Source organism: Penicillium griseofulvum (genome assembly GCF_001561935.1).
Source record: "Penicillium griseofulvum strain PG3 chromosome Unknown contig_79, whole genome shotgun sequence".
NCBI lineage: Eukaryota > Fungi > Ascomycota > Eurotiomycetes > Eurotiales > Aspergillaceae > Penicillium > Penicillium griseofulvum.
Genome location: NW_024467420.1, coordinates 866,668 through 894,219, shown reverse-complemented (window position 1 = coordinate 894,219; position 27,552 = coordinate 866,668). Strand labels below are relative to the sequence as shown.

Genomic DNA, 27,552 nt, shown 5'->3' with positions numbered 1-27,552 from the left:
CCACAAATTTCGGTATGTGACTAAGTCCACGAGAGTGTGTGTGAGTAAAAGAAAGTCAATTTATATTGTATATTCAGGGATTCTCTCATACTATGTTAACTTGAAATTCTAGCCCTAACTCCTTAACTATCTGATTAACTTAAATGAGAATAAGGTGAGCAATGACCCACGGGAAAGTGCGGGGAGATGAACTACATCCACCGTCTTATATGTTACACTCACCTTTGTTCGCTTTGAATATTGTAACCTTGAGATACTGCTCGAAGTTCTTAGCGTGACAAAAGTGGTGGTTAGACTTACCCTAGGTCAGTATGATTTGCTGGTCATCCACGAGGTGTGCAGCTCACTGTTCTTGGCGTATGCTCTGGTAGAATATGCACATACATCACGCGGAGTTTCTGGTTCAAGTATACTTGACTAAAGTTCTCCAGATATTCAGAACAGGGAACAAAACCCATAGGCCAAATTTTGATATATGTATAGACTCGGACACTGTTCTATACAGTATTCATATTCATCTTCGCAACCGATGTAATTTGTACTATTGCTGAAGCCGATTTTACTTCTACTGCTCTTTGCCTTGTATTCTCAGATAGAATATGCATATACATCACGCGGAGTTTCGGGGTTGCCTTGTATACTTGCATTTCCAAGATCTCAGAGGTTCAGAACATCAGGCACTTACACCCATGGGCCACATGTGCGATGCCCATTGACTCAAGATTTGCTTCACACAAACTTATCCTTTATATTCTTCACGGGCTCCAGTATACCTTGTATTGCTGCAACGGATCTTTCTTCCGCTGGTCAAGGTTGGCGGCATCATAAGATGAGCGGGGCTTTTATTTGAGCACAGACACATTCACCTCTGTTGTTTTGTTTGCTAGGAACTGAGCAAGTTTCACAACGCAATCATGATGATCATAATTCACCTCATATCACATCCCCCCTTTGTCCAATGCGGGCAAAACAATAGCTTGTAAAGTCCCGAGCTTAGACCTTGGTTGCCAAGAAGTATCACGTGATTGCTTTTCTTCCGCCTTAGATGCTTCCTGCAAAAAAAAAAAGAAAGAGAGAGAGAATAACAGTCGTGCCTCCCTTCATTGCGTTGCGTGGGATATATCGAAATTCGAAGACAAATATCATCAGGGACTGTAATCCGCCCTTGACCTGTCTTCGATCACACTTCTCCCAACTTGAGAGCTCATTCGTTGTGCTGGCTGACAGCTTCCTGCGCGACGGATCGCGAACGTGTCACGGAGGACCGCGAACACTACCGTACAACCAGATCAAGATAGTTAGAGGCAAATTGGATTTTGCTCTCTCCACGATTGACAACACTTTAAGTGGAAGATAATAATCATCGAAGTCGTGCTTTTCGAGTCGGTGCGGAGTTGGAAAGAGCCTCGCCGCCGAAAGCCCCCTCGATTGCCGCAAGTGAGGAAACTCATCACGGCATCATATCAAGATCCAATATTGCGTTGGGCTTGATTCAAGGGCTTTAAACCGGGCCACATATATTCCGAAGGATACAAGGCAGTTCAGGCAGTTCGCGCAGTTCGCGATTGCAAGCATACAACCAACGGTGGTTTTCATTCATTCAATATGTTGAAACGTGGAGCTCAAGGCCCTCAGGGATCTAAAGAAGATGAGGGCATTTTCGGGATGGCTAGCACCCCCGATGACAAACCTCACCGGGCCACAGCCGCTCAGTTAGCCAACAGAAAGTAAGTGATAACTCAGATAGTAGCGGATGACCATAAACTGACTGATGATCTCTTTTGAAACCTTTAGGATCAAGGATGTTCGTAAACGCCGGGCTCCAACTCCCACAACCGGCGGAGGCGCGTCTGATACGGCTTCATTCAACCCTTTCGCATCCGTGGCCCCGGCCTCGGCGCCAGCACCCACCCCGTCGACTGGGTTCACATTTGGTCAGACTCAGAGTCAAAGCTTCCCTGGGGCAAGCTCGGGGCCCAGCCAGGGTGGAATGTTCTCGTCGGGCACTAACGGCCAGGCAGGTGGTCAGGCGTCATTCAGCTTTGGTGCGGGCCCTACCTCATTTGGGTCTGCACCAGCGAGCAATTCTTTTTCTATAAACACATCATTTGGCGGAAACTCTCAGTCGAGTACCAATGGATTCAGCTTTGGGGGATTCAATGCCGGAAACCAGTCCACTCCGTCGTTCGGTGGATTCGGAGCGCAACAAAACACAAGCACACCAGTAAAGCCCGCCCTGTTCGGGCAATCTACATCACACATGACTTCACCTGCAGATGACAGCATGCAAACTTCGCCCGACACCAAGCCCAAGGGGGCTTCCTTGTTTGCACCAAAGCCAGCCGCAGGTCCATCGGCACTTGGTACTTCATTCTCAAATATTTCAGGGCAGAGTTCGGCCAGCAATCCATTTGCACCGAAGACAACTGCGCTTGAGAAACCGGCCGACAAGCCTGCGGAGACCCAGCCTTTCAAACCTCTTTTCGGGTCAACGCCTGCCGCTTCGAAACCTCTGGATGCAGACAAGCAGCAGCCAACAGCCAGCAATCCATTTGCGAACCTGTCAGGGCCGGCTCCAGCCAGCAGCACTAACCTGTTTGCCCCGAAGACAACGGCGGCAGAGCAAACTCCTACGAAGCCCGCAGAGCAGGCAAAGCCTTTTGGTACTCTTTTCGGTTCGACCTCCAGCTCTCAGCCCTCAGGGTCTACTAGCAACATATTTGCTCCTAAGCCAGCGGCAGAAGAACCAAAGGCAGGCAATCCGTTTGCAACACTGTCGGCGCCAAGTTCATTTGGGACTTTCTCATCTCCGAAGGTTACTGGGACCGAAGGTTCTGGAAAGCCTGCCGAGACACGGCCGTTCATGTTTGGTACACCCGCGGCACCGAAAGTTTCGGAGACTGTAAAAGAGCAGACAGCTCCGCCAGCATTTGGTAATATGTTCTCGCCAAAGCCGGCTGTTGAGAATGCAACTGCAAAGCCTGCCGGGACACAGCCGTTCATGTTTGGCACACCTGCGGCGTCGAAGGTTGCGGAGACCGGAAAAGAACAGACTGCTTCGCCAGCATTTGGTAACATGTTCTCGCCAAAGCCGGTTGCTGAGAACGCAGCTGCAAAGCCTGCAGCAGACCAGCCGTTCAAGCCCATGTTTGGAACATCTGTGGCCGCGAAACCTGTAGAGGCTGAGAAGGAAGAATCAGCAGTGAGCAGTGTTTTCGCGCCGAAGGTTACAAGTCAAGAGCAGACTCCTGTGCCTGCAGGGACCTCAACATTCGGTTCAATGTTTGGGGCATCTCCTACACCGTCTAAGGTTGGAGAAGAAAAGTCAGCACAGGCGACACCTATCAATCCATTCGCGAGCCTTTCAGGAAATAACGCGTTCAACAATTCATTCTCGCCAAAGCCGACAGAGCAGGCTGCAAAGGCCCAGACACCGAGCACATCTCTCTTCGGTGCCAGTACAGCAGCTGACAACAAGCTGAATAAGGACAACAGTGTTGCAGCTCTGAGTAGCCCATTGACAAACCCATTCACCGCTGAGCCTAAGGTGTCGAATGAACCTCAAACGGAAGGAGCGACCAACGCTGTGACCAAAGTTGCGACCAAAGTTGCGACCAACGCTCCTGCCCAAAAAGTGTCGTTCGCGCAATCGCCGTCGCCACGCGACTCTAAAAGCCCGTCTTGTTTACCTTCTTCTTCCTCTTCTTCTCTCCCCTCCTCCTCCTCAACTTCTACTGTTTCTACAACTTTTACTGCTTCATATTCTGACAGTCTTTTCCCTCGACCTGATTATTCTTTATCAATTGATCATTCTTTACCTAAAGACTTTGACGACATGCCGCTTAAGCGTCTTTTCCCGGAAGACCCGACGGGCGAGCTTCGCGAACGCTCCATCCTTCTCATGAAGATTGGAGCCTTGACCGAGTCGTTCCAGCGTGAGATCGCCAAATGTGACCCCATGACTGATGATATCGACGAAGTCCTCATTCTTTATGCTGAACTTCGCCGTGAGCTTGGTGTTCCCATTGGGTCAATCAACCCCGAGGAAGAGGCCAAACGTGCCGCCATCGATGAACGCGATGCTGCCAAGGAAGCCCCAGATGGCTGCGTGCCTCCTCATATCCCTACCCCTCCCACCTTCGTGCCTCCTAGTCTTGAGGAGAACCGCCAGGCACATGCCAAGAAAGCTTCGGGCGGATCTAGCACTTCCTCCAAGTTCGCGCAATCCTTCTCCGCTCCCTCTACTCTTCCAGCAGCTACTTCTGCTGATGCTTCCGCCCCGGTTGCAGCTCAAGTTTCTACTGCTCCTGTTGCCCCGGCTCCTGCTCCGGTGACTACTTCTATTGCTGGTCCTTCTTCGGCCGCAGCTCCTACTTCGCTAACTGCTTCTATTGCTGGTCCTTCTTCAGCCGCAGCTCCTGTTGCCCCGGCTCCTGCTTCGGTGACCGCTTCTGTTGCTGGACCTTCTTTGGCCGCAGCTCCTGTTGAAATCCCTAAGTTCGACGGCGCAGGCACCTCAACCGGCCCTTCTGCTTTCAAAATTCCCAAGTTCGATGGCGCAGGCACCTCAACCGGCCCTTCTGCTTTCAAAATTCCCAAGTTCGGTGGACCAGCCACCGGCGTCAATTTTGATGAGCAGATGAAGGCTGAGTCGGACAAAACCTTGGCTGATCTTAAGGCCAAGAGAAAGGCCGAAGAGTTTGACTCCGATGAAGAGACTGAGGAGGAGTGGGAGCGCAGAGATGAAGAACGTCAGCGTGAGAAGCTCGCTCAAATCGCAGAGGCAGCTAAAAAGCGTGCCGTTTTTGTCCCTGGGGAGGGTTTCAAGTTCGTTGATAGTGATGACACTGCTTCACAGAGCGTCAAGGAGCCTGCCACGTCTGCCGCCCCTGTCACAGCTGCGGGCCGTGCCAGTCCCGAAACCCCTGCTACCCTTCGTTGTCCGTTTTCTACTTTGCCTCCTCCCCCTGGATCAAACGACTCTGTCTCTTCCTCGCAAGATCATCCTCCGTTCCTTAAATCATCCACTGACTCGTCTGGATTTTCAACTATCGCCGGATCAGAAATGCGTTCGCCTGCGGATGCCGCACTCTTTGGAGGCAAGCCCGGAAGCCCGCCTCCTTTCTTTGGTGCATATGGTGCAGGCCCTTCAAGCTCCTCCAGCGAATCTTCGGTCTTCAGATCAAATCGTAAGCCGGTCCCACTCTCGCAGAACATTTTCGGCAAGCTCAAGCCGACCTCGCCAAAACGCAAGGCCTCTGCAGATGAGAGTGACGATGAAAATGATTCCCCCCCAAAGAAGGCGAAGTCTACCGAGAACATCTTCGGCGGGCCCACACCAGCTTCGAACATTTTCGGGCCCAAGCCTACCTCGCCGAAACGCAAGGCGTTTGCGGATGAAAGTGACAAGGAAGATAATTCCCCCGCCAAAAAGACGAAGCCATCGCCTCCCCCTCCTTCTGCGGGTGCCAGTTTGTTTGAACGGGTCTCCACTGCAGCACAGCCCGCGATGGCTTCTGCTGAGTCAACCCCCGTCGGCACTGATGATGAGGACAATGAGTCTGGTGAAATTTTCGATCTGGCAAAGGGCAACGGCGGTGAAGAAGAAGAGATTGTTGTGTTTGAAGACAAATCCCGCGTTTTCAAGCTTGAGGATCGTAAATGGCTCGTCAAAGGAACCGGTCCCGTCCGCCTTCTAAAGCACCCTGTCACTGGACGTGCGCGGATCGTGTGCCGTGCCGAGCCAAGTGGGAATGTCACCATGAACAGTCTACTGAAGAAAGAGTTCGAGTACATTCCCACCAGCAACAGTGTTCAGTTCCTGCTACCTAATGAGAGCGGGCAGCTCTCACATTGGGCAGTTCGAGTGAAGCCTGAGAGACTGCAGGAGTTCCTCAAATTGGTCCATGAGATCAAGAACTAGATTCACTTCTATCTCATTCTGTCCTCTACATTCCTTCTATCTCTTCTCCATGTCTCTTCATATGGCTTTTTCCATATGTTCTCATCTTTCTCCTCCCTTTTGGGAGTGTATGTTTATGTCCAAGCGCATGGCCTAGGTTTGCATTTGCGTTTCAGTTTCTTTTTGATTTCTCGCTTTCCGTTGTGTTTTTTCTTTTTCTTTGTTTTTGTTTTTTTGTGACTCGACCCGTTGGAGATAGTTGGCCCGGCTTCGCGTGGGCCAGCTTCAAGCTGGCATCGGTCTCTTGTCTTTTGAGCTCAGTTAGGGCCCAGGTGAGTCTCTCCCTGGGCCCAACGGGTTCAAGTTAGACGAAGTAGGCCTGGCTTTATGGGCCAGCTTCCAGGCCAATGGCGTCGGTCTTTTAAGCCCAGTTAGGGCCCGGATGAGTCCCCGGGCCCACTGGTATTGGAAATAATGGGGGTCTACATTGTATTTCTGTGAAAATGATTTTTTTTAAAAAAAAATAAAATGAATTTTCTTCTATTTAAACCTTCCAAAATCAAAAAGACCTGTAGACCGTAGCCCCTGAGTCTTTGATTTCGAAGAGCCGAGACTCCGGTGCCCAAAAGGCTTAAACTCGTATTTCCCTTTTTCCTTTCTCTTTTATTCTATTCTTCTTAGTCACTCATTAAATTTCTCTCAATGAAGCCCGCTCTTTTTCTCCTCGGCCTCGCCAGCCTCACCAACCTCGCCACAGCCCGCACTGACCTGGAAGGCTGCGTCTCCTCAGAAGTCATATTCGACCACTACTACGCCAGCTACCTCTGGTACGTCCCAGACAGCGGCGAAATCTGCTCAATCCTCGACTGCGGCGGCGGCCGCGCTCCCCCAAAGACCACCCAACCAGGATGTCCACAATACACCGGAACAGCAACCCTTACTCCCGACTATCTGGAGGGCTGGGGTCCCAACGGCAAACAGGCTGCCTCAACATCCACCGTGGCATCGACTGCTTCGTCAACGGATATTGTGCTCACGTCCGCCACGCACACTTCTGAGGCGTCGGGCTCGTCTTCCACATCTTCTGCTCAGGCTAATAGCATGATTACCGACTCTCCTTCCAGTCTTAGCGCAATCGCGACTTCTTTGAAGATTTCCACTTCGGATGAGGCTTCTACTTCGGCTTCTGTGACTAGCTCGTCTACTTTCAATGCTGCTGCTACTCCTGCCTCTAATTTGGTTGGTGTTGTGGGTGTGATGGCTGCTGTGGTTGGGGCTATGGTGCTGTAATTTAACTTTTGTGCTTATATCTTGTGGGAAATGGATTATATTCAGGTTTTGGAGATAAGAGTGGATTTAGCTAAGTAAGAAATACTATGGAGAAATTATAAAGGCTGTTCACCTTATAAACCCTCGAATCCTTTGAGCCGCATCGCCGATCACCACGACCCGAAGATCCAATCGTATTAGAGGATCACCGTGGATTTGGGTTAGAAATGGGAAATAGCTATGAGGACTGGCGTTTTCTAGAGTACATTTAAGTGCTGATTCGAACAACACAGGTGAGGTGAACAGGTATATGAAGCACAACTCTACAGTTTTATCCGGAGAGAGGCAATTTACCGCGATCTCGGCCTATTCGGAGGTGTGTAGAAGTGCAAATTTTCCATGAAACTGTTATTATTAGGCCTAAAATACCATGTAGTTATAGCACAATCTCCCAATATCTAATCGAAATTGTTCTTGAAGCCAGAAAAAGTTATATCTACTGAAATTATTTAGAAAGTCGTTTAATTCTCTTTAAGAGACAGGAACAAATTTGAATGTCGGCTTATCGGCGAAATGGCCGTCCCCGCAATTCGCAATTCCGATATCATTCCAGTCGTCCCCCCACAACTCTTCTTCTTCATATTCCCAACAATGGCTACCTTCTTGAAACAACCCCTGAAATTGGCTCTTATCCAGCTCGCGTCAGGTTTGAATCCATCCTAACTCTACCGTTTTCCCAGCTGACCAAACCATTTAGGAGCTGACAAGGCCGCGAACCTTTCTCATGCTCGGAGCAAAGTCCTCGAAGCTGCAAAGGCCGGTGCACGATTGATCGTTCTTCCAGAGTGCTTTAACTCACCCTATGGCACAAATTTCTTCCCAAAATATGCCGAGACCCTCCTCCCCTCTCCGCCTACGATTGAACAATCGCCCTCCTTCCACGCCCTGTCGGCCATCGCCGTGGAGGCAAATGCATACCTTGTCGGCGGAAGTATTCCTGAGCTGGAGCCTTCCAGTAAGAAGTACTACAATACCTCGTTGGTCTTCTCGCCGACAGGCGCATTGATCGGCACTCATCGCAAGACGCATCTGTTCGACATTGATATCCCGGGCAAGATCCAGTTCAAGGAGAGTGATGTACTTTCACCCGGCAACAAACTGACAGTCATTGATCTCCCGGAGTACGGAAAGATCGGTCTGGCCATCTGCTACGATATCCGTTTCCCAGAAGGAGCCATGATTGCCGCTCGTCAGGGCGCTTTCCTCCTCGTCTACCCGGGAGCCTTTAACACAACCACCGGTCCTCTGCATTGGTCTCTCCTTGGTCGTGCCAGAGCTGTTGATAACCAGTCATATGTGGCGCTCTGCAGCCCGGCCCGTGATATGGATGCCGCCTACCATGCCTATGGTCACACTTTGGTCGCTGACCCCAGTGCAAAGATTGTATCTGAAGCTGAAGAGAAGGAAACCATTATTTACGCTGACTTGGATAATGATGCGATTGCGAATATCCGCAGTGGAATTCCTATCTCCACCCAGCGGCGATTTGACCTTTACCCTGATGTGAGTGCAGGTCAGAAATAAATGGCGCTAGGGAACTATATGGCATCTTAGAAATTATATCAAATTCATCTAGAGATAGTTTAAATGGTCTGAATATTCAATTAGCAAAATGTATGGATTTTTGATAGTTGAATAAGGTAATTATTGCCTGAGGCATCTATCCACTAGCAAGATATCATTGGCTATTATATAACCCCACTCCATCCAATCAGACTCCACACAGTCAAGCGAGACCACACTGAATTTCACTCGAAAATTGACCGCGAACTTTCCCTTCTGTCAATCGATCACTTCCGCCCACCGTCGACCACCCCTTCAGTCAGTCTCCTCAATCAATACTCCGAAATAACCATCTAACCTTCTCCGCAGAGATGTCCAACGTCAAGACCGGCAACAAGCGCTCGGCTATCGCCGATGTGGTGTCTCGCGAGTACACCATCAACCTGCACAAGCGAGTATGTTGAACCCTTTCCCAGTCTACCTGCGACGATTCGAATACGATTCGGTTCTGGAGGCATATAATGGACAGAGAACAAGAACTTTTCCTGAAAATGGAATTTGTTACGGAAAAGAATGTGTGTGGTGTGGGTTGGTGTGTGTGTGTCGAGGATATGGGAAACCAATCCCCTATGTCACCACCACCATCCTCACCATGACCTGTGGAGAAATCTACAGGTAGGACATGGCATTTTTGTCTTTTGTCTGCGTAATAGAGACAGCCGAGAGGAGATCTTGAAAAAGTCTTCACTCGCATCCACACATATCCGCACCCGGAACACAAAAGAAGAATTAGTTTTATGAAGTCCACTATGGCCGAAAGACCAGAACATTCATCGCGCAGAGTTTTCTCTAGCAGATGGCATTCGGGCGGAAGACTGATTGCAACTTCTTTTCCGGAATTATAGTGCCACGGCGTCTCCTTCAAGAAGCGTGCTCCTAAGGCCATCAAGGAGATCCGCGCCTTCGCTACCCAGGCTATGGTAAGTTTGACCGATGCTCTCTCTCTCTTAAATCCTGGGGAATCAGTCTGCTCACATGCTCGACCAACAGGGTACCAAGGACGTCCGCGTCGACCCCCAGCTGAACAAGAAGGTCTGGGAGGCCGGTATCAAGGGTGTTCCTTTCCGTCTCCGCGTTCGCATCTCCCGCAAGCGTAACGACGAGGAGAACGCCAAGGAGCGTCTCTACTCCCACGTCCAGGCTGTCAACGTCAAGGACCCCAAGGGTCTCCACACCACCACCGTCGATGACGCTTAAACGTGTCGCTTTTCGTTAGCATCTATGATTCCATGTACCCAGCTGGGGTGTGGTCGGGGTTTTACAAAATACAAAATACCTTTCCCTTTGGGGCTTCCTTATATGCTTTGTCTTAGTTTGTAGTATCTGGTCAACTGTAATTGGCGTGTCCTGCGGCATCAGAAGCAACACGATAAACTATCTTCCAAGTTCATTTAATTACATCTAGTTCTCCACTCCATCCAATCAGGGCTAGGCACAGGAGCCATCAATTCAGTCAAATCAGCATCTAATGACTACATGTCGAGTCTATACTTGTGCATCGTCTTTGTTCTTATCCTAGCAATGGCCACCTTCATACTCTGTCTCTAAATATGGGAAATGTGGATTCTTAACTGTCTGCCATCGATCAGAGCAACTTGTTCATTCACAAGACTCTCGACGGTCTATAATGCGCTTTCAATCTATACATCCACGGCAATTCTCTTGTGTCTGCCTGATGAGTATCTTCACACCACCAGGAAAAACATAGTCATGCAAATAAGATTGGTTTAATGTTTACAACATGTCCTGTTGCTTCGAGGTCTCAACACCTTATACTGTGACATCCAACGCTAGCGGCTCATCGCTCTGAATGCTATCTTGTTTCTTTTGTAACATTTTATGTCTTCTCATTTGTATTAGACCTGCTTGTGTATCCTGCATTGTGCTTATCCTTCGCGAATATTGGATACAATAATAAAAAGATGGTCAACCCTCCCATCGGTGTCTGATATATATTTATGTAGTATAAGCGGAAGCAAGGCCCAACAAAGAAGCATACAGGCAGGTACAACACTAGATATTACCCTATTTATTAGCGTCTTATAATGCCTAATTGTTTGTATCTGAATAAAAACCAAGATATTAATAAAAATCCAAGTAAAGAACTGACGTTGAAACAGCAAAGCATCGAAGACGGTGGAAGCCAGGGCGGTGAGTGAGAGCTCCCCAAACTGCCGAGTGTGAGGACATCATATCAGCTCTCTTGCAGTCCGCATCAACCATCAACATCTCCAATTCCGCCCGAGTTTCCCTACCTTCGTTTCTTGCTCCAACATCTCGTCCTCTATTAGTGAATTCAACTCAAACAGCACTCAGATCTCCACTATGGAGTCCAAGATCCCCGACTTCTTGCTCGAGCAGCAAGCACAAGGAAGCCCAGAGACACAACCCTACTTCCTCACCTTCGAAGATTACTGGGAGCGCAAACTATGGCATCAGCTTACAGACTCGTTGGTCGAGTTCTTCCGCATGCCAGAGAGTGCTCCCCATCGTTTAGCCCTCTTTAAGACATTCGTGCTCAGTTTCGCCGACCGGGTCAATCAGCTCAAGTTTGTGTCGCTAGGGTTGATGGCAGCCACAGAATGCACAGGTTGGTGACCTGTAATCTAGTCCGGAAGCTCTAAACCCTACCATGATGAGCATTCGGGGTTGTGTAGATGCAAGCTAACCATCTCCCTCTAGATGACCAAGAACGACTGGCTTTCCTCACATCTCTCGCTAGCAAGACAGATACGGCCAATACACAGGATGCATATGTCTACGCGCTCGCTGACGTTGCCAACGTCAAGCTGTCGCTGAAGGATCTGGAAGGAGCACAGACAGACCTAGCCACCTGCCAGCGCGTGCTAGACACGTTCGACTCAGTCGAAACCGTCGTGCACGCATCATTCTACAAAGTGAACGCGGACTACTACCACGTACGTGACTTGCGGTATCCTGTCTCCGGACACGCTCAAATTGAAGCTAACACCCACAACAGGCTAAGCAAGAATTCGCCTCCTTCTACAAAAACGCCCTCCTCTACCTCGCCTGCATTGACCTGGAAGAACTCACCGAGACCGAGCGCGCATCGCGCGCCTACAACCTCAGCGTAGCCGCCCTGGTATCAGAGACGATCTACAACTTCGGAGAGCTCCTCCTGCACCCCATCCTGGACTCGCTGACCCAGACCCCGCACAACTGGCTCCGCGAGCTTCTTTTCGCTTTCAACCGGGGCGACCTGACTGCCTACGATGTGTTGGCCGGTAACATCAGCAAGAACAAGCTGCTCGAGTCACACCGCGTATTCCTGTACCAGAAGATCTCGCTCGCGGCACTGACGGAGATGGTCTTCCACCGTCCCCCTCACGACCGCTCTCTTTCCTTCCAGGCTATTGCATCCGAGACTAAGGTTCAGCCAGATGAGATCGAGCATCTCGTTATGAAGGCCTTGTCGCTGGGTTTGCTACGTGGGTCCATTGATCAGGTTGCCCAAGTCGCACAGATCCACTGGGTTCAGCCCAAGGTTCTGGATATGAAGCAGATTGATGGCATGCGCAACCGTCTTAAGGACTGGGATGCTGGTGTCAACCAGCTCGGTCATTGGATCGAGGGTGCTGGTAAGGATGTTTGGGCAGCATAGTCTTATCTTGTGTTCTGAATTTCTATTATAATGAATACAATGGTATCTTTTTTTCTCCAACTAGACATATCTACTTTCTCCAAGTCAAGAAAGAATAACATAATCTCAAGGCCATTTCCTCCCATCAATAGAACACTGCAAAGCCTCCCATTGAGGCGTATGATCCTTGCTCGTCGTATTCGTACATCCTTCGGGCAAATAAAACAAACTCCAGTTATCAGAACAATCACAATCAGCTTTACTGAACACCTTGCAATACCCATTCTTAACAACCCAAGACTTCGGTTTCTTTAGTGTTCCCGCATCACAATTCTTCCATGTCAAACTCCCATCCGGCCACCATTTACACGTAACCCCCGTCTCCGTAAACTTACTATTAAGACCACCGTGGATAGCAAGACATCCTTCGTCGTCCAGGAATTTCTTGTTATACCCCTCCAGATGGTAATAATCTCCCTCGCAGCCGAGTTCGCTGTACATCGTCATCTCCCAGGGTGCTTTCCAGGGATACTGTGATACCGTTGGTTCGGGCGTCCATTTCTTTTTCGTTTTTGTAGATGTTGGTTTAGTCTTTGTTGTTGTAGGCTCAGCTTTGGTGGTAGCTTTAGTTGTAGATTTAGAGTCAGACTTGGATTTGGGATCTGATTTCGAGTTCGAGTCTTTCGAGCCCTTCGAATCCGGTTCAGACTTGTTCGTTGAACTAGGCAGTGATTTCGGAGCCTCTGTTGCGCATTTCACCGTCGCCGTAGGACCGGCGGGAGGTGCGCGGTAATTCTGACAATATAATTCAGAGACACCACATTGGCCCCAGAATGCACACTGTTTTGTTAGACTAGATCATAACTGCATATGTATCGGTTATCAGGTTATGGGGTATATGTACTTACACATTTCGACGAAGGACATGGATTCAAACCGGCCAGATCCGCCCATTTCGCCGGCCGAACTGTGCCGGGTACTTGTGGACCGCAAGTAGCTTGAGGTAGAGCCATTGGCATTGGCGGTTTTCCTGCGCTGAGACAGATAAAGTCGCCCTGGTATAGACGATCGCATCCGAGCCATGCCCAGGTGTCTTTATTGAAGCTTTCGATGTCGGCTTCGGTTATGCTGTGCTTTTTGGCAATTAGTGAACATGTATCATAGCCCTGGATGATATATTTGAAACAATAGCCGTCTGTTGTTGGTTTTGGGGCTGTGGCTTTTGTCATATGGAGTAGGAAGAGACATAGGGCGACGAGGGTGATTCGGAACATCTTTGATCTGGAGTATAGATATTCGAGTAATAAGGATCATTCTTTATATAGATTGATAGAGGGTATTGGGACGGAGGTGGAAGAAATAGAACTAGGTCCGAGGTAGGGTTGGCTTGTTGGAATTGGATGAGAACAATGTAACATTCATGCAGTTGATGAATGTGAAATGTTAGTATTGTTCAAGGGTTGGACAAAGAGTCGGGGAAATGTGTGGTGGTGGAAGTTTGATATCTTTGGTGTTTTCATTGTTCGCTTGGATCAGACGTGCATGACCTCTTCGATATGGGAGGTACAAAGTTAGGCGTGGTCTTTGTTCAACTTCCTTGGGCTCTTCTGGCGTCAAATGACTGATGTTATTTGGCTGTAATTGGCCGTGAGGTGATGGATGCTTGAGCCCTAGAGCGAGGACTAGAAAATGTATGTTCTTTGAAGATAGGTATGGTGTGGCAAATGAAACATATTGAAGAGGCATACATCCAGATAACTTATTTGAGAGTGGCAAGTCAGTGTAGGTATCTGGTTACATTCATTATTTTTGGATGTGTTAGTATTCGCAGATGGTAGATGTACCTTGAGCATCAACCACAGGGCGTCCAATATCCCGGAACCCTGTCTCTGTTTCTTTGTAGTAATAGTATGTAAATCCTGGAATTGTATTTATTAATATCCTATATCATTGAATCAATGTAAAACGCATGAGACAATGTACAATATCAGAACATCGAAGACCCCAGCAACACAGAGCCAATCAACCAAGCCGGCCACCACACACACCAAACAACGACCTGGGTCCACATACCCCAAACATCCCAACCGAAAGCTGCTTGGGTGAGGACAGCCTCGACCGAGACACCCATATACCAGCAGACGCCAAGGAGAACAGTTGGCGGGGAGACGAGGTTGAGAATCACCAGGCCCAGACTGGAAGTTGCCAAGCGGAATGGCGCCGAGCCTCGGAATCGAGTGACGAAGCTAAGTGGCGCGCAGAGCAGACCGATCATGAATGAAAGGGAGAAGTTGAGGGTGGCGAGGGTCGAGAGGGAGAGACCTAGGAGGAGGAGGGAGAAGGATTTTATCAGGTGGTACTGTTGGGGAATGATGGGCTTTGAGAGACCAAGGCCATTAGAGAGGATTGCAGCGAGGAGGAGGGGTAGAATGATGTCGACGACCACAAATATGTAAGTGGTAGTTGTGAAGTACTGTAGAACTGTTAGCAGCCATTACTTTTGTGGTTGTAGGCTAGGATATCTCACCTGGTGGAACACATTATTAAATACCCAGAGCGGGACCAGGCCGAGCAGATGGAGTCCGACAACAAGCGAGAGTGGTAGAGCAAGATGTCGTTCTGCGATGCTATCCACCTTGGCCTTCTCTTCAGTGGGTGGCTTCTCGGTCTTAGGTTTGGCACTTGGCTTGCTTTCTGGGTAGTACCCAGTGCGCATCCAGAGGGCAATCGCCATGATCGTGAAATTTCCAGCAATGAGCATGGCACTAGGCAAATATGTACCAATGCTAACGAAACGGTTAGACTGCATTAGCAGGTAGAAGAAAAAGCTTTGGTGAAGGTGCTCCAGCAAGTTGTTCAAGCTGCGGCAAAGAGACTCAATCGTCCGGCCCAGGGCCATCTCGTCCTCCCATCCTTCACCCTTGGTCTGCAGAGTGATAGCATCGATATGGTACGGCATAAAGCTGCTGTGTGCACCGGTGGCATACCCAAGACCCTGCTTGGTCATACCGCGGAACATGGTCTGCAGACGATGCTCGTAACTGTCGTCGTGACCCCACATTTCCTGTAGATTGGCCCCGATACCCATCTGGCCGCCTGCAATGGCCACAGCCGTGTTGAACAGGTCGAGGTTGGGGAGTTGGCCATTGACTCCATCATATACAATATGGAGCGACTGGAACCGATGCTCGAACGGATATTCAATAACCAGTGCTCCTTGCAACGCTCCACCCTTTAACGGAAGCGGCTGTACCGAAGCGGGGTGCATATCGTGGTAGGCGTCGATCCAAGCCTGAGTTCCGGTTTTGCTGTCCGGGGTGATCAGGAAGATGATATCCTTGGACCATAATGACCATCCTAGCATCAACTGTCAGTAACCTAACTCGAGGAGCCTAACGACGTAACTCACTCTTGAAGTATCTTGCCAATGTCAGGGCAAGAGTGACACCATTCAGGTTCAACTCATCATCAGCCGTCAGCCATGGCGCAACGAGCACAATTGCCTCCGTGGCATCACCGCGCGGCGCATGGATAATAGCATAAGTGTTCTCTCCCCGGTGCGTAATCCCAGCGGAGGTGTATTCGTATTTTTGCGTGGCAACTTTAAGACCAGCCGCTTGCAGAATTGACTGCAACTTGTCCGAGACCCTGTTGGAGTATCAGTCAATAGTTCATCCAATGCCGGGTTCATTCGACCTACGCTGCTGTCACTTCCGCCTCGTCTTTTTGGCCGCCTCTCGCTTGTCCATCATTCAGCAGTCCTTCCAATTCTCTCTTATACCCCCGGAAGATGTTCTGCTCGCTACCTGTGAAATACGCATGGACTTGGCCCGGCAGGAGCGCATTCTCGGAGATGTAGGTTTGTCGGGAGTATTCGTTGAGGGGCAGTAGGAGTAGCCAGACAACGCCGACGACAATGCAAATAAACGAAAGGAGATTCGGAAGGCGAACGAAAAGGAGGTTGGGGTTATTCCGCAAGTTGCGGATTGCAGCTGGCATCTTGTTAGTTTGGAGTTGGTGCTGGAAGGACAGGTGGTATTCCAGTTTGCTCACATTTCAACGCCATTGACTATTGACCATCGGGAAATGAATTCCCGTGCCGCGAAGGCGAAGCTGTTAAATGAGTGAAATAATTGGACTGAACTTGGAGCCTTACAAGTCAACAGTGGAGAGAGCTTGTTTATGCGCGGAGAAGTGGATTTTACATCGAACGATAAAGACCAACAGCGCAAATTAAATGGGAGTATACACACGCTATGCTATTATCCAATGTCCCCCCTTGTCCCCTCGAATCTGCAATAAAAAAAACTATGGTGGAAAATATACATTAAAATGGGAAGTGAAGAATGCATCAATACTGGGATCAGGCTCCCAGACGCTGGGTAGATCCCAAGTAGCTCATGGGTGTTTGGTTGCCGTTGGCGGCGGAGTTGGTGGTTGGAAGAACTCCATAGCGACCGTAGGTCTTCTGGTCGACGGAGACATAGTGAGGTAGGCGTCCCAGGAGGTTCAGCTTGCCCTCGATCCAGCGGAGGATCTTCTCAGGGGGCACGAACACCTTGAGGTATCCGAGGCCAACTAATGATAATTAGCAGTGGAAAAGGGAAACAACAGAAAAGGGAACTCACGGAGATAGCCAACAAGGATCGCACAGAGATGACCGAGGAAGCTCACGTTCGACATGAGGATGGATACAACGACACATGCAAACAGGGGTGAAGTCCAGGTGGGAATCTTGTACGGGCCAAGACTGAAGGGCGTTAGTAAAGTTGGAGTGAGTTGTTTGCAAGTGAATCTTACCTGAAGTTGGGGTGAGACTTGTAGGTCTTGATGGCCTCTGAACCAAGAAGCAGGAAAACCCAGACGCTGCATTGAAGTCAGTTACCGAAACATCCAACTTAGTGATCTGATGCTTACCTGGCGCCGACCACCGAAGTATTTCTGTGTAGGATAAACCTCTCAACCAAGATGTAAAGCCCAGCAGGGACAGTTGAGAGGGCTTAATGCAACATTAGTCAAAATGGCCACAAGCGTTGCGTTTTAGAGCACTCACGTCCAACAAACAACGCAATAGCAGTCAAAGTGCCATGTTCAGCCTCAAAGCGCTCCAGCAGTGGTGTAAGTGCTGCAGCATTAAGGAAAGCATGGAAGAAGCCAGTGTGGATGAAGGGATAAGTGTTAAGTCGGTACACTAGTAATACCAGTCAGCATGCGCCTAATATCCGCCGTTAAGAAGAAACCAAACATACTAGTCCCCAGGTTAATCTCCTCTGGAATCAAAGCACCCCATTGTATGACACCCCACACAGATTGGAACTCAAGCAGCCAGAAGGCCAGAATGATCAACAGCACGAGCCGGGTAAACAGCGGTAGTCGGACGAGGTATGTTCGTATCCGACCCGGATTGAAAGGCAATGGGGGTAAAGCGGCGGGAGTCGCCATGCTTGCTGGTTGCTGGTATTCCGTTTAGTTTCACTCTCGAATAAATATAGCGACGAAACCACTCAGGGCCGGAGTAGGGTTGGGCTGGCAAGTCGGTATATACCACAACTCTGAAGGAGAGGATTCGCGGTCGGAGCCGTTAAGAACTGACAACGTATTCACGGGTCAAATGGCGGGTCAAACAATTAATGACTGGAAAGAAAGATCAATCAGTTTCTGTTTTCCTAGTCGAACTTCCTGGGTTCCAGGGATAAACTCACAAGCACGCGATCCCTCACGGGAATCGGAAAGACAGAGACAAGAAGCCCACACCTAACCGGAAACGAGTAAAACTCCAAATGTCAAGGTCAGAAACAACCTAAATGAAATATTAAATCCGAAGAGAAAGAACAAGGAAGACTACTCGGACCATTAAAGTGACTTGTCCGCAAAGTTACGCTCCGCGGTAAAGACCAAACGCGCAACTGTAAACTACCGGCCCTGTAATGCCGATTTACTCCATACTGGCTAGAATGGTTCATTAGGAAAAAAAATGATGCTAATATCACTATCTGCCATCTATATATGTAAATTCATCCTTATTTACAGGTGTTGGTTGAACCAGTTAACAGCCTGGCAGAAGGCCTGCTCCTTAGCCCACTTCTGCTTGGGGTCGCTTAGATCGGCGCGCACAGCGAAGCCGTGGCTGACACCGCTGAACAGGTTGATCTGCCAAGGCTGGTCAGCCTTGATGAGAATATCCTCAGACTCGTGACGAAGCTGGGTAGTGAAGATGGAGTCGACCTCTGTTGACACGAAATTAGTCTTTGCTTCTCTTCAAACTGATATCTAGACACCAACTTACCAGCAGCAGAGATAGACAAGGGGCCCTTAATGGCGCCAAGCTCCTCGTGGGTAACGAACGAGGGGTGCGCGGTGTAACCGACGTCAATCTGGCCAGGCTTGAGGAAGCGGCAGACGTACTAAACCAAAATAATTAGCAACAGATTTTTGCAGTTTCGGAGATTTGATCTTTAGATCTAGACAGGTACATACCTTACCGCCGAAGCAGTAGCCAACAGCGCCGACCTTCTTAACGCCGAGAGTCTCGCGGATGTACTTAAGGGTCGACACAATGGGAGGCTCAACGTGTGCAGGCTGGTGGTTGGGGAGCCATGCAGGCAGGTTGGCCTTGCCAGTCACCATGTCGTTGACATTGATCGCATCACCCTGGAAAATATCCGGGATGATGGTCAGGTAGCCATTGTTGGCGAACTCGTCGGCGAGGAGCTGGGCGTTGGGGTAGATGCCGAAGATATCGCTCACGAAGAGAATGGCCTTCTCGGGGGTCTTGTTATCCTTAGGGTAGACGATATAGGTATCGACTAGAGGACGGCTTTGTTAACATGGTTCTTGAGGAGCTTCGGGTGCAATTGAGGAATTTCCATCTTACCTCCGTCGATTTTCTTGATCTCACCAGCGGGAGTGCCTTCGTGTCTGAAACCAGTGGCACAGCATGCAGCAGGAGGATTGGAAGCCATTTTAAATTAATATGTGTAGAATGTGAAAATGAAGTTTTCCTACAGGTTGTGTCGGAATTATATAGAGAGGTAGAGGGGCATATTGCTTATAAATGTATCGGGGCGGCCCCCGGAGTATCGGGGGTGTACAATTTGTCCAACCTAAGCCTTTCAGACATTTCCTTTCTTCCAATCATGGATATTGTCTCTTCAATTCCATCTTGTTCTTACTCCACTTGCCCCTCATTTCCCTTTTCAACCAATTCGGGATTAAGCTACTAACTCCGTATACCCCAACAGACTTGCAGAGATAACATTGCATTCATATTCCGAACTGTACTACATATATTTGGAAGATTAGGACATTAAATCCCAACCAAGCCACTAATTATTACCACATTAATCCATTCACACATTCAACGTCGCAAAATATCATGTCCCGAGGGTTTCCAAGGACCTGTCCTTCCCAGGGTATCTCTGTAGGGAGTATTATGTCGCATGAAGAATTCACAAGCAAAATGACTCCGTATAATCCAGCATGAAACAGAAAAACCTCAGAAGTGTAAAGGGGTATCAATAAAATGTCGCGGATGCTTCACTCGAAGCGGAAGTTTGGTCGTGGGTGCTGGGCACGCTTCACAGCCCAGGCCTTGATGGCAATTGTCAAGATCTCGTAAGCCATGATGAAAGCACTGAAGCCTAGACCGACGGTGAAGGTGAACATTGCGTCTAGTTCGTAGTACTCCATCGCTTCAATCACATTGCGGGTCTGAATCAACATTAGTCATGCTCTTGGGTGACGTTGTAAAGCTTATGAAGGGTATTGTGAACTTACACTCAACATGAAAATTAGACCCCCTGAAATGAGGCAGAATGCAGCAATGATCTCTGTTGGAGGACGAGCCGGGAGGTACGAGGTCGGTGGCTTGAGGTACAATAGAACGTAAGTCATGCCTCGCGCCAATGCAAACCCAACCAGCATGTTACCCCACTGTTTGTGTACCATAGTCGATGTCATGCTGGTTTGGTGGTGCGACCCCATCATCATGCCAAGCAACATAATGACGAGGGCTGGCATAGGGTTCAAGGAGACACCCTGCGACTTCGGTGGCCTCCAAGCTTCATCCGAGGTACCGTGAGCCGGGCGTTGGATGATTGTGTTGTTGACCCAGTCACGGATGCACGCAGATTCGAAAAGCATACCGGCCTATATCGTCATGTTAGCCAGATTGGTTCTTATAAAAAGTGGAACGCAGATAAAAATCATACCAGACCGCCGCCGAAGAACAGCACGGAAATCGAAACATGCTCGAGATCCGTAGCAGACCATGCCTGACCCGCACTGGAGAGGTGCTCGAGGAAAACATTTGTGGCACCATATAGGAAAATGACGAACGACTCTGTGGCTTCGCCGGAGGGAACCTTGTATTTCCAACCAACAATAGACGCAGGGGGCTTCTTGTTCCAGGCCCAACCCAAATCTGCCCAGCAACCAATATAACGTCCAAGAGTCAGGATACCGTACCAGAAGAAGATACCACCCTTGATGAAGTGCGCAAGTCCATTGAAGATCTCACGACCCCTCATGATACCACCATATGTCACAGCGCCAGTCGCAATAGCGGTAAATCCGAATGGAAGAATGACACGGTCAACGATGGTATACACGACATTCAAAACGCGGAGAACCCGGCTGGGAATGAGACCAGGGACAGTTTGCAATAGGAAGCGACCAACACGCGTGTGGTGAATCCAGGCATGCTGAGAAGTAACCTTCGCTGGCAATTCTTCGGGCTTTTCGAATCCATCGTATTCGATAGGCGACGCACAAGACGATCCAGGACTATGGATAGAAGAGCTGCTATCGGTACCCTGGCCACTGTCGCGAGACCAGCGATGCTCGCGCATCGCACCATTGAGACAAGCATGCTCAGTATCGTGGTCGTCAGTCGCGACAGGGAAGAACGCAGCATGTTCATAAGCGGGCGCATTCGACTTGCCGCGGCCAGCGTAGGCAAAGAGCAAAGCTAGGACGAACTGGGCGCTGACAACACACGTCGCGATCCAGCCAATTTTGTGGTGTGCATTGTTCTCATAGAGGTCTGGCGTCTGGCTGTTATAGATAACCCCGAGCAGGACGCCGAAGGCATTGAAGGCCAAGAAGACGAATTGTGATGGAATGGCGAGCCATGAGCGCGCGATGCTCAGCATAACAGCTATTCGAGAGGTCAGTTGCTGTCTGTTTGATTTTCGCGTTCAGTTCTCAATACGAGAGCTACTTACCGACAGGAAGAATGAAGCACCAGCCCAGAACCATGAGGACAATGTGAGCTATAATGGCGCTGGAGTGCTTGGTATATGCAAAATAGCTCATCATGCCATCGTTATTAGCGTGCACTGCGGTGGTCGTCGGTTTTGGCGCGTCGGTGACCATGTGCATATCCATTCCCATGTCCATTGATTCATCGTGACCGTGTGGAGTCGCGGTCGCAAGGGATGCGAGAAACAGAGTGAAAGTTGCCGCCAATACGGCTCGACTAGCTATAGGCCGCATTGAGATGGATATATGTAGTGCAAGAAATGATGTGTATGTATGTTCAGAAAAGAATGCAAGTGGTTCTGAGATATAGAGCTCCAACCAGTTTGGGGTCGAAGCTCTATCGAATCGTGACGTAGCGAACCTACCAAACCGGTAGCTAGACCCGTATTTATTGGCCTTTTATAATCGCGCCTAGACAGGACTACTAGACGAACTAGACTGTTCGATGGTTGAAAAGTTGTAGGGCTGAAGTATGAGTTATGGGGAGGAAATGCAGTATATATGTCCAGGTGGGGTTAGGAAAGAAGTACCGCTCGTAAAAAAGAAAGAGCTTGCCGACGATTTCCAATGCTTTCTAAAATAATTAAATATTAAATAAATAAAATTATATAGAGAGAAGAAAAAAAAAAAAAAAAGTGCGTGGAAGAAGTTAAGCTAAGGACCTCGGGATCGACGCAAACTGCCAAGAGGTTGGTATTACACTCTTACCTGCTTACTGCCTTATAAGGTTGGTATGCTATTTTCCTCTAAATTTGTTAACTATGAACTTGAAAATTGAAGTTAAGAGATACTTGAGATGTTCTAGCCCCTTTCACTCGGGTGTCTCGGGAGCCTCTTAGATGTGGATTTTGGTGACTTCATGGGAACTATGACCACATAGAAATAGGGACTTTTTGCTTGAAGTCATGTAGTAGAACCTGCATGATGCCATATCCATGTACAGACAGAAAATATAACCTAGTCAATGACGTAGTCGATCATTACCTTATTTGGACGATATGATCTTCTGATCTTTCTTTTATACTCCCTTCTAGCCATATAATATCTAGGCTATGAAGTATATAATGATCACATAAACATATCAGCCTGCTTGGCTTGCAGACTTCACCGTATATCTCAGGTTGATTTCCAAGGTGATCACCAAATATGCAAGTTTAGCGTTGAAGTCGATGACCATCAGGGATCATTCCTCCAATCACTAAGACCCTATAAATCCTAAAGTCAGTCCTTTCATACTCCATACATATCCCTGTCTTGGCTCCGCTTTGTTATCCCAGCCGCATTTTTGAGCTGGCCCCATCATGGTGGGTATATCCTCTAGGAACAAAATACCGGACTCTACGGATATAGGAAAACGCAATAAGAAATTTGGGCGGAAGTTCGGCAAATTTTGTTACCCAAAGAGGTGATATTGAGGTAGTTGACTAAAAAGTACCAGCCCCGCTTCCAAGATTGTATGAATAATCTTTTTTTTTTTTTTTTTTTTCAAAGTTGCACACAACTTTTTTTTTATACATCTCATAAAAAATAGTAAGGGGAACATAAAAAAAAAATCTGATCAATCCACTACAACATATTCAATACATGCCCGATGCATATACCCTCCTGGTCCAGCCCTGTTTTTGTACATACAACTTGTTAGCCTCTCGATGCGCCCCCACTTTAATCTGGTTCTCCATAACAGACGACAATGCATTCTACTATATTGTAACACCATCCCCAGTAGTAAAGAACCAAATGAACATCGGAAGTTGGGTCGAAGGCCGAGGCCGAGCTTGGCGATTGGTAAATCAGTTATCCGTGAGCATCCGGGGGACCTGAAAAGTATAGCATGTTATATCCACGCACCTGCACATCTCTGGGATCTGCGTTGAATAGATTTCTTATGACCGGAATGCAAACTCCGCTTTTACATCCGAGCTCCGATCCTATTACTATATGTCGCCGACTACCTCGTGTTTCTGACGTGCTATCGTATGACTCATGCTTGCCTATAGCTGTATGTGATTGATTTACTCCGTACAAGCTCGGTGATTTTCTTAGCGTCTACTCCTAACGCCGTTCCCACATAGTTCCATAGCGGCTAGCTATAATCTGACGGTGTGACCTGGCGCCATACATCGATTTTTTAATTCATGTCCAATCGAGCTCTTACACTATTTACTGACCAGTCACCGATATCAACCCCCCTCTCTTGTAATGCAAAAACCACATAAACCTTGTTCCTGAATTCGATCTTTAATATCAACATCCGGGATGTCTAGAGTCCCGAAGGATTGCCAAGATCTAAAAGTCTGAGTAATCGGAGGTCCGGCACAACTGCTATCCGCACCCCGGCTCTGATCTAGCCGTTCACCAGGGGTGATATGGACCAATGAGCATACTGTGAATACCCTGAGATCCCGTGTGATCAGCACGGGTGCAGGGAGCGGATACGAATACAACCGAATACGTACGGAGTAGATAACATCAAGATCAAAGTACTAAACCATGTATGTTGTACTATAAAATATCTCGGTAGCCTCTCCCTAGAACGCCTGGTAATGAATATCTTGGTCTATGCTGCTGGTGTCTTTTTCAAATCAAGAATATCACTAATTATGGGGGACAATTAATTACCGAAATATTGTGACTGTTCTGCATATCGAGTAGTCCTCTTGAGGACTGATCGACACATCGGACATCGGGCATTTTTGAAGGTCCCAATGCTACCTATAGGTAATTAAGCATTTTATTGACTAGTTCTCTCCACTATTCTATATTAACCTGATATACTCTGTATTTGACGTTGGGTATCAAAGGGACACTCTAGGGCTATGTTAAAACCCCTCTTAGATCTATTGTTTGGGTATATTTGTTGGATATATTAGTATTATAGCTCGATGACAGTCCTCTTGCCCTTACTCCTTTATCTGATCATACGATCCTGTACGGAGTATCTTACTGCCGTCTCCTTCTGTTAGGAAAAACTGCCCTCCGAAGTGTGTTGATGCATGTCATCAGTGGGTTATATTATGTCAAGTACTCACTCGTATACCTCCGAAAATCCGCTCGGATATCTCCCGCCTTCCCATAACAGCTAGGTCCTCTATCTAGATGTTGTATAAAGTCCCACTTGTCAACATTGCAGCAAATCTTCCCATACCTACTCCCTCGTAGTGCATGGACTAAGTCAGGGTGATGCTGGTAAGCTTCAACCTATTCAACTTCACCTCTTCGGGTTCAGCTATAAGCAAGCTTGGCATGGCTAGCTTCGAGCTTCCATTTCAGCTTCGTGAATGGTGTCTGGTCGCATCTAAAGCATTTGCATGGTCTCGAAGCTGAAAAGTTGTATATTGTAACAGTCGTTTGATTGAGCCGGTATGTCCAAGTAAATCATTAGAAAAGAGGTTATACGAGGAACCTGCGCGAGGTACACGTGAAGACTGCCAAAGTGATATCAGGCCTCTACTGAAGTGATACCAAGCTGCTGCCGTTGTAGAATGTTAAGAAAGTGCCAGAGAGTATACTATCATTACTGTCATTACTATCACTACTATCACTACTATCACCACTCTCACCACTATCACCACTCTCATCACTCTCACTACTCTCACTACTCTCACTACTCTCACTACTCTCACTACTCTCACTACTCTCACTACTCTCACTACTCTCACTACTCTCACTACTCTCACTACTCTCACTACTCTCACTATCCTTACTCTTACTATCCTTACTCTTACTATCCTTACTCTTACTATCCTTACTCTTACTATCCTTACTCTTACTATCCTTACTCTTACTATCCTTACTATGTCCGAAATAAGCTATACTAGTGCGAAGTTTCAGCAACACGCCATACTATGTCGGTGTCCACAAAGACAAAAAGCACATCAAGTACGCAACGACAGTGTCACTCTACATAGGTATCTAAGTCGCGGGTTCAATATTCGGTTTGCCGCCCCCCCCCTGCCTGTCCCTACAAACGGTTTGCCGCCGCGGCAACCCAAAAAAATATAAATACCCCTCCCTGCCCCCAAAACTTCCTCTTATTCTTTTTCCTCCCCATCCTGGTGCACGGGTTTTACACGTATCAGTGAGGAGAAATCCGAGATCGTGTGTTTGCTAGTTGAAAACTACCAATTGACTACTTCAAGTAGGCCTTCGGGTCCGCTTGGGAATTTTTGAAACCTTCCTTGAAGTCTTTTCACTACTTGTTACCCATGAGGTGGCTCTTAGAGAAGAGATTATAGTAAGACAGGTGTAGCTGTACTAGCGCATGTCGCATGTTTACCTTATGATTTGTGTGTGTATGTCCCTTAAGTCGCATCCCGTTCATTGTCCCCGATGAGACTTCGCTGCGACCTCGTAGGCTTTCACTGTCACTTCTTGCTGAGATGCTATCCGTTCTAATCCACCTGTAACTATCGTGAGTGTCCGCAGGTCTCAGGACTGCCCCATGTAAACCATGGGTATACCCGAAGCTTAAGCTAGAACATGCCTACAACAAGACGGCTCAAACTCTGAGTTTGTATAGACAACTCTAATACACCAGATGTCTGCGAAGGTGTATAGCGCCCATTTGAAGCTACATATTCCCATCAATGTAGTGCTCTCTTATTCTTCTGTCCTTCACTATTGCTACAAGTCTCCCGTCGGCCCGCGTACAGCTTAACTGTTTCGCGATAGTACCTGTCTACTCGAGTTGACGGCGAGGATAGGAGGGTTTGTATAGTCGGAGGGTGGTTCAACGCGTGAGATTTGATCAAAACGATGATTTGCAGGGTGGGAATAGCCTCAATTTGATAGTTTGTACGGTCGGAGGGAGATTCAACGCCAGGGATATGCTCAATTTGATGATTTGTATGGTGGGAATAGCTTCAATTTCAAATATGGGGAGCTTCAGTTGACAATACACTGTATAGAGCGGTGGCGAAGGCGGTCTAAAATTAGGGCATAGATCAGGCAAAATTCAGGCATCTCGAGGCGGTATTTTAATTGAAACTGGCCGCTATATACCACTCACTTTATGTTGCTTGCTTCGTCACTAACCTTAAATGGTTCATAGTTCATGGTTCATGATTAGTTGTTGTCTGTTTTTATTATCGTTTATGCCTAGAGCATCTGTTAGAAAGAAACCAATACCTTACAATATCGAAATGGCTGATAGAACGTTATCAATGTGAGGTGCAACACCTAGTTAGATACCTATATTATCTCAAAATGAGAACAAGCACAATATGTAGGTTACATATAGAAAGATAACTAGAAAGATATAGAAGAACATCTAAATCTCGGTATTAGCTAGAAGGCTAATACTAACTAGAGAGCAATAAAAGTGTCGCCAGGAATGGGAATCACTATGTGCAATATACTGACGGTGGATACCTACATATGTACTATAACCCCACGTTCGCCCTATCAAAATGAAGTCCAGGCAAACATGCCAGTCCCATTAAAAAGTACCAGTTATGTATCATCGGGCTGTATGAAAATGATTTATCTGCCTTGCTAGTGTGGCCATATAAATCCATCCTACATTGCATAAACCATCAAGCTTGCCCATCCAGCCGAGACACCTCAACCTACTATGTACTTAGAAGTAGAAAGGGTCAAGTATATCTGATACGTCGACAAAGCCCTACGAAGGATTCGCAGGCTCATATATCATCGGTGCACCTCAAAAGCCTCGACCCAAGAGGCTCACCCAGCCAAACATCAAAAGCTACACCAAATCCAGAGACAAGAGCTGTGCAAAAGCATGCCCAACCTCATCCAAACCACGAGCAAGTTGTACGGCAGGCTGGAGCAGAAACGATTCCCAGAGAAAAAATTCCGTCATTGAAATTGTTAAGAAAAAACCAGGATGAGGGAAATAACAGAACATCCTCGTTTTTCAAGACACTCCACGCAA

At 47.9% G+C, this 27,552-nt stretch overlaps 9 protein-coding genes across 9 annotated transcripts; 4 read left to right on the top strand and 5 right to left on the bottom strand.

Moving 5' to 3' along the window:
• Nucleotides 1–1,605: 1,605 nt before the first annotated feature.
• On the top strand, nucleotides 1,606–5,923 carry PGRI_002800 (uncharacterized protein; the record flags this gene model as incomplete). The annotated part of the gene is made up of 2 exons (XM_040787993.1): nucleotides 1,606–1,727; nucleotides 1,795–5,923. The coding sequence occupies 2 exons, from the start codon at nucleotides 1,606–1,608 to the stop codon at nucleotides 5,921–5,923; spliced, it is 4,251 nt and encodes a 1,416-aa protein (XP_040651765.1).
• Nucleotides 5,924–6,604: 681 nt separating this feature from the next.
• Nucleotides 6,605–7,192, top strand: PGRI_002790 (putative cell surface protein; the record flags this gene model as incomplete). Its single annotated transcript, XM_040787992.1, has 1 exon — nucleotides 6,605–7,192. The coding sequence occupies one exon, from the start codon at nucleotides 6,605–6,607 to the stop codon at nucleotides 7,190–7,192; it is 588 nt and encodes a 195-aa protein (XP_040651764.1).
• Nucleotides 7,193–7,822: 630 nt separating this feature from the next.
• PGRI_002780 (Carbon-nitrogen hydrolase) lies at nucleotides 7,823–9,991 on the top strand (the record flags this gene model as incomplete). Its single annotated transcript, XM_040787991.1, has 5 exons — nucleotides 7,823–7,877; nucleotides 7,929–8,744; nucleotides 9,104–9,189; nucleotides 9,640–9,714; nucleotides 9,785–9,991. The coding sequence occupies 5 exons, from the start codon at nucleotides 7,823–7,825 to the stop codon at nucleotides 9,989–9,991; spliced, it is 1,239 nt and encodes a 412-aa protein (XP_040651763.1).
• A 1,128-nt stretch (nucleotides 9,992–11,119) lies between these two features.
• On the top strand, nucleotides 11,120–12,416 carry PGRI_002770 (proteasome regulatory particle lid subunit RPN9; the record flags this gene model as incomplete). The annotated part of the gene is made up of 3 exons (XM_040787990.1): nucleotides 11,120–11,384; nucleotides 11,477–11,712; nucleotides 11,775–12,416. The coding sequence occupies 3 exons, from the start codon at nucleotides 11,120–11,122 to the stop codon at nucleotides 12,414–12,416; spliced, it is 1,143 nt and encodes a 380-aa protein (XP_040651762.1).
• A 124-nt stretch (nucleotides 12,417–12,540) lies between these two features.
• On the bottom strand, nucleotides 12,541–13,669 carry PGRI_002760 (LysM peptidoglycan-binding domain-containing protein; the record flags this gene model as incomplete). Its single annotated transcript, XM_040787989.1, has 3 exons — nucleotides 12,541–12,604; nucleotides 12,676–13,235; nucleotides 13,304–13,669. 3 exons carry the CDS (start codon nucleotides 13,667–13,669, stop codon nucleotides 12,541–12,543), a joined length of 990 nt encoding a protein of 329 aa, XP_040651761.1.
• A 544-nt stretch (nucleotides 13,670–14,213) lies between these two features.
• On the bottom strand, nucleotides 14,214–16,394 carry PGRI_002750 (GPI-anchored transamidase subunit GAA1; the record flags this gene model as incomplete). Its single annotated transcript, XM_040787988.1, has 5 exons — nucleotides 14,214–14,314; nucleotides 14,469–14,868; nucleotides 14,923–15,752; nucleotides 15,805–16,043; nucleotides 16,096–16,394. The coding sequence occupies 5 exons, from the start codon at nucleotides 16,392–16,394 to the stop codon at nucleotides 14,214–14,216; spliced, it is 1,869 nt and encodes a 622-aa protein (XP_040651760.1).
• A 364-nt stretch (nucleotides 16,395–16,758) lies between these two features.
• rbd2 (rhomboid protease family protein RBD2) lies at nucleotides 16,759–17,837 on the bottom strand (the record flags this gene model as incomplete). Its single annotated transcript, XM_040787987.1, has 6 exons — nucleotides 16,759–16,973; nucleotides 17,024–17,145; nucleotides 17,196–17,261; nucleotides 17,313–17,394; nucleotides 17,449–17,586; nucleotides 17,645–17,837. The coding sequence occupies 6 exons, from the start codon at nucleotides 17,835–17,837 to the stop codon at nucleotides 16,759–16,761; spliced, it is 816 nt and encodes a 271-aa protein (XP_040651759.1).
• A 582-nt stretch (nucleotides 17,838–18,419) lies between these two features.
• Nucleotides 18,420–19,357, bottom strand: PGRI_002730 (dienelactone hydrolase family protein; the record flags this gene model as incomplete). The annotated part of the gene is made up of 4 exons (XM_040787986.1): nucleotides 18,420–18,622; nucleotides 18,682–18,799; nucleotides 18,873–19,201; nucleotides 19,270–19,357. The coding sequence occupies 4 exons, from the start codon at nucleotides 19,355–19,357 to the stop codon at nucleotides 18,420–18,422; spliced, it is 738 nt and encodes a 245-aa protein (XP_040651758.1).
• Nucleotides 19,358–19,931: 574 nt separating this feature from the next.
• PGRI_002720 (Ytp1 family protein) lies at nucleotides 19,932–21,890 on the bottom strand (the record flags this gene model as incomplete). Its single annotated transcript, XM_040787985.1, has 4 exons — nucleotides 19,932–20,105; nucleotides 20,172–20,543; nucleotides 20,606–21,552; nucleotides 21,620–21,890. The coding sequence occupies 4 exons, from the start codon at nucleotides 21,888–21,890 to the stop codon at nucleotides 19,932–19,934; spliced, it is 1,764 nt and encodes a 587-aa protein (XP_040651757.1).
• Between the last annotated feature and the right edge of the window lie 5,662 nt (nucleotides 21,891–27,552).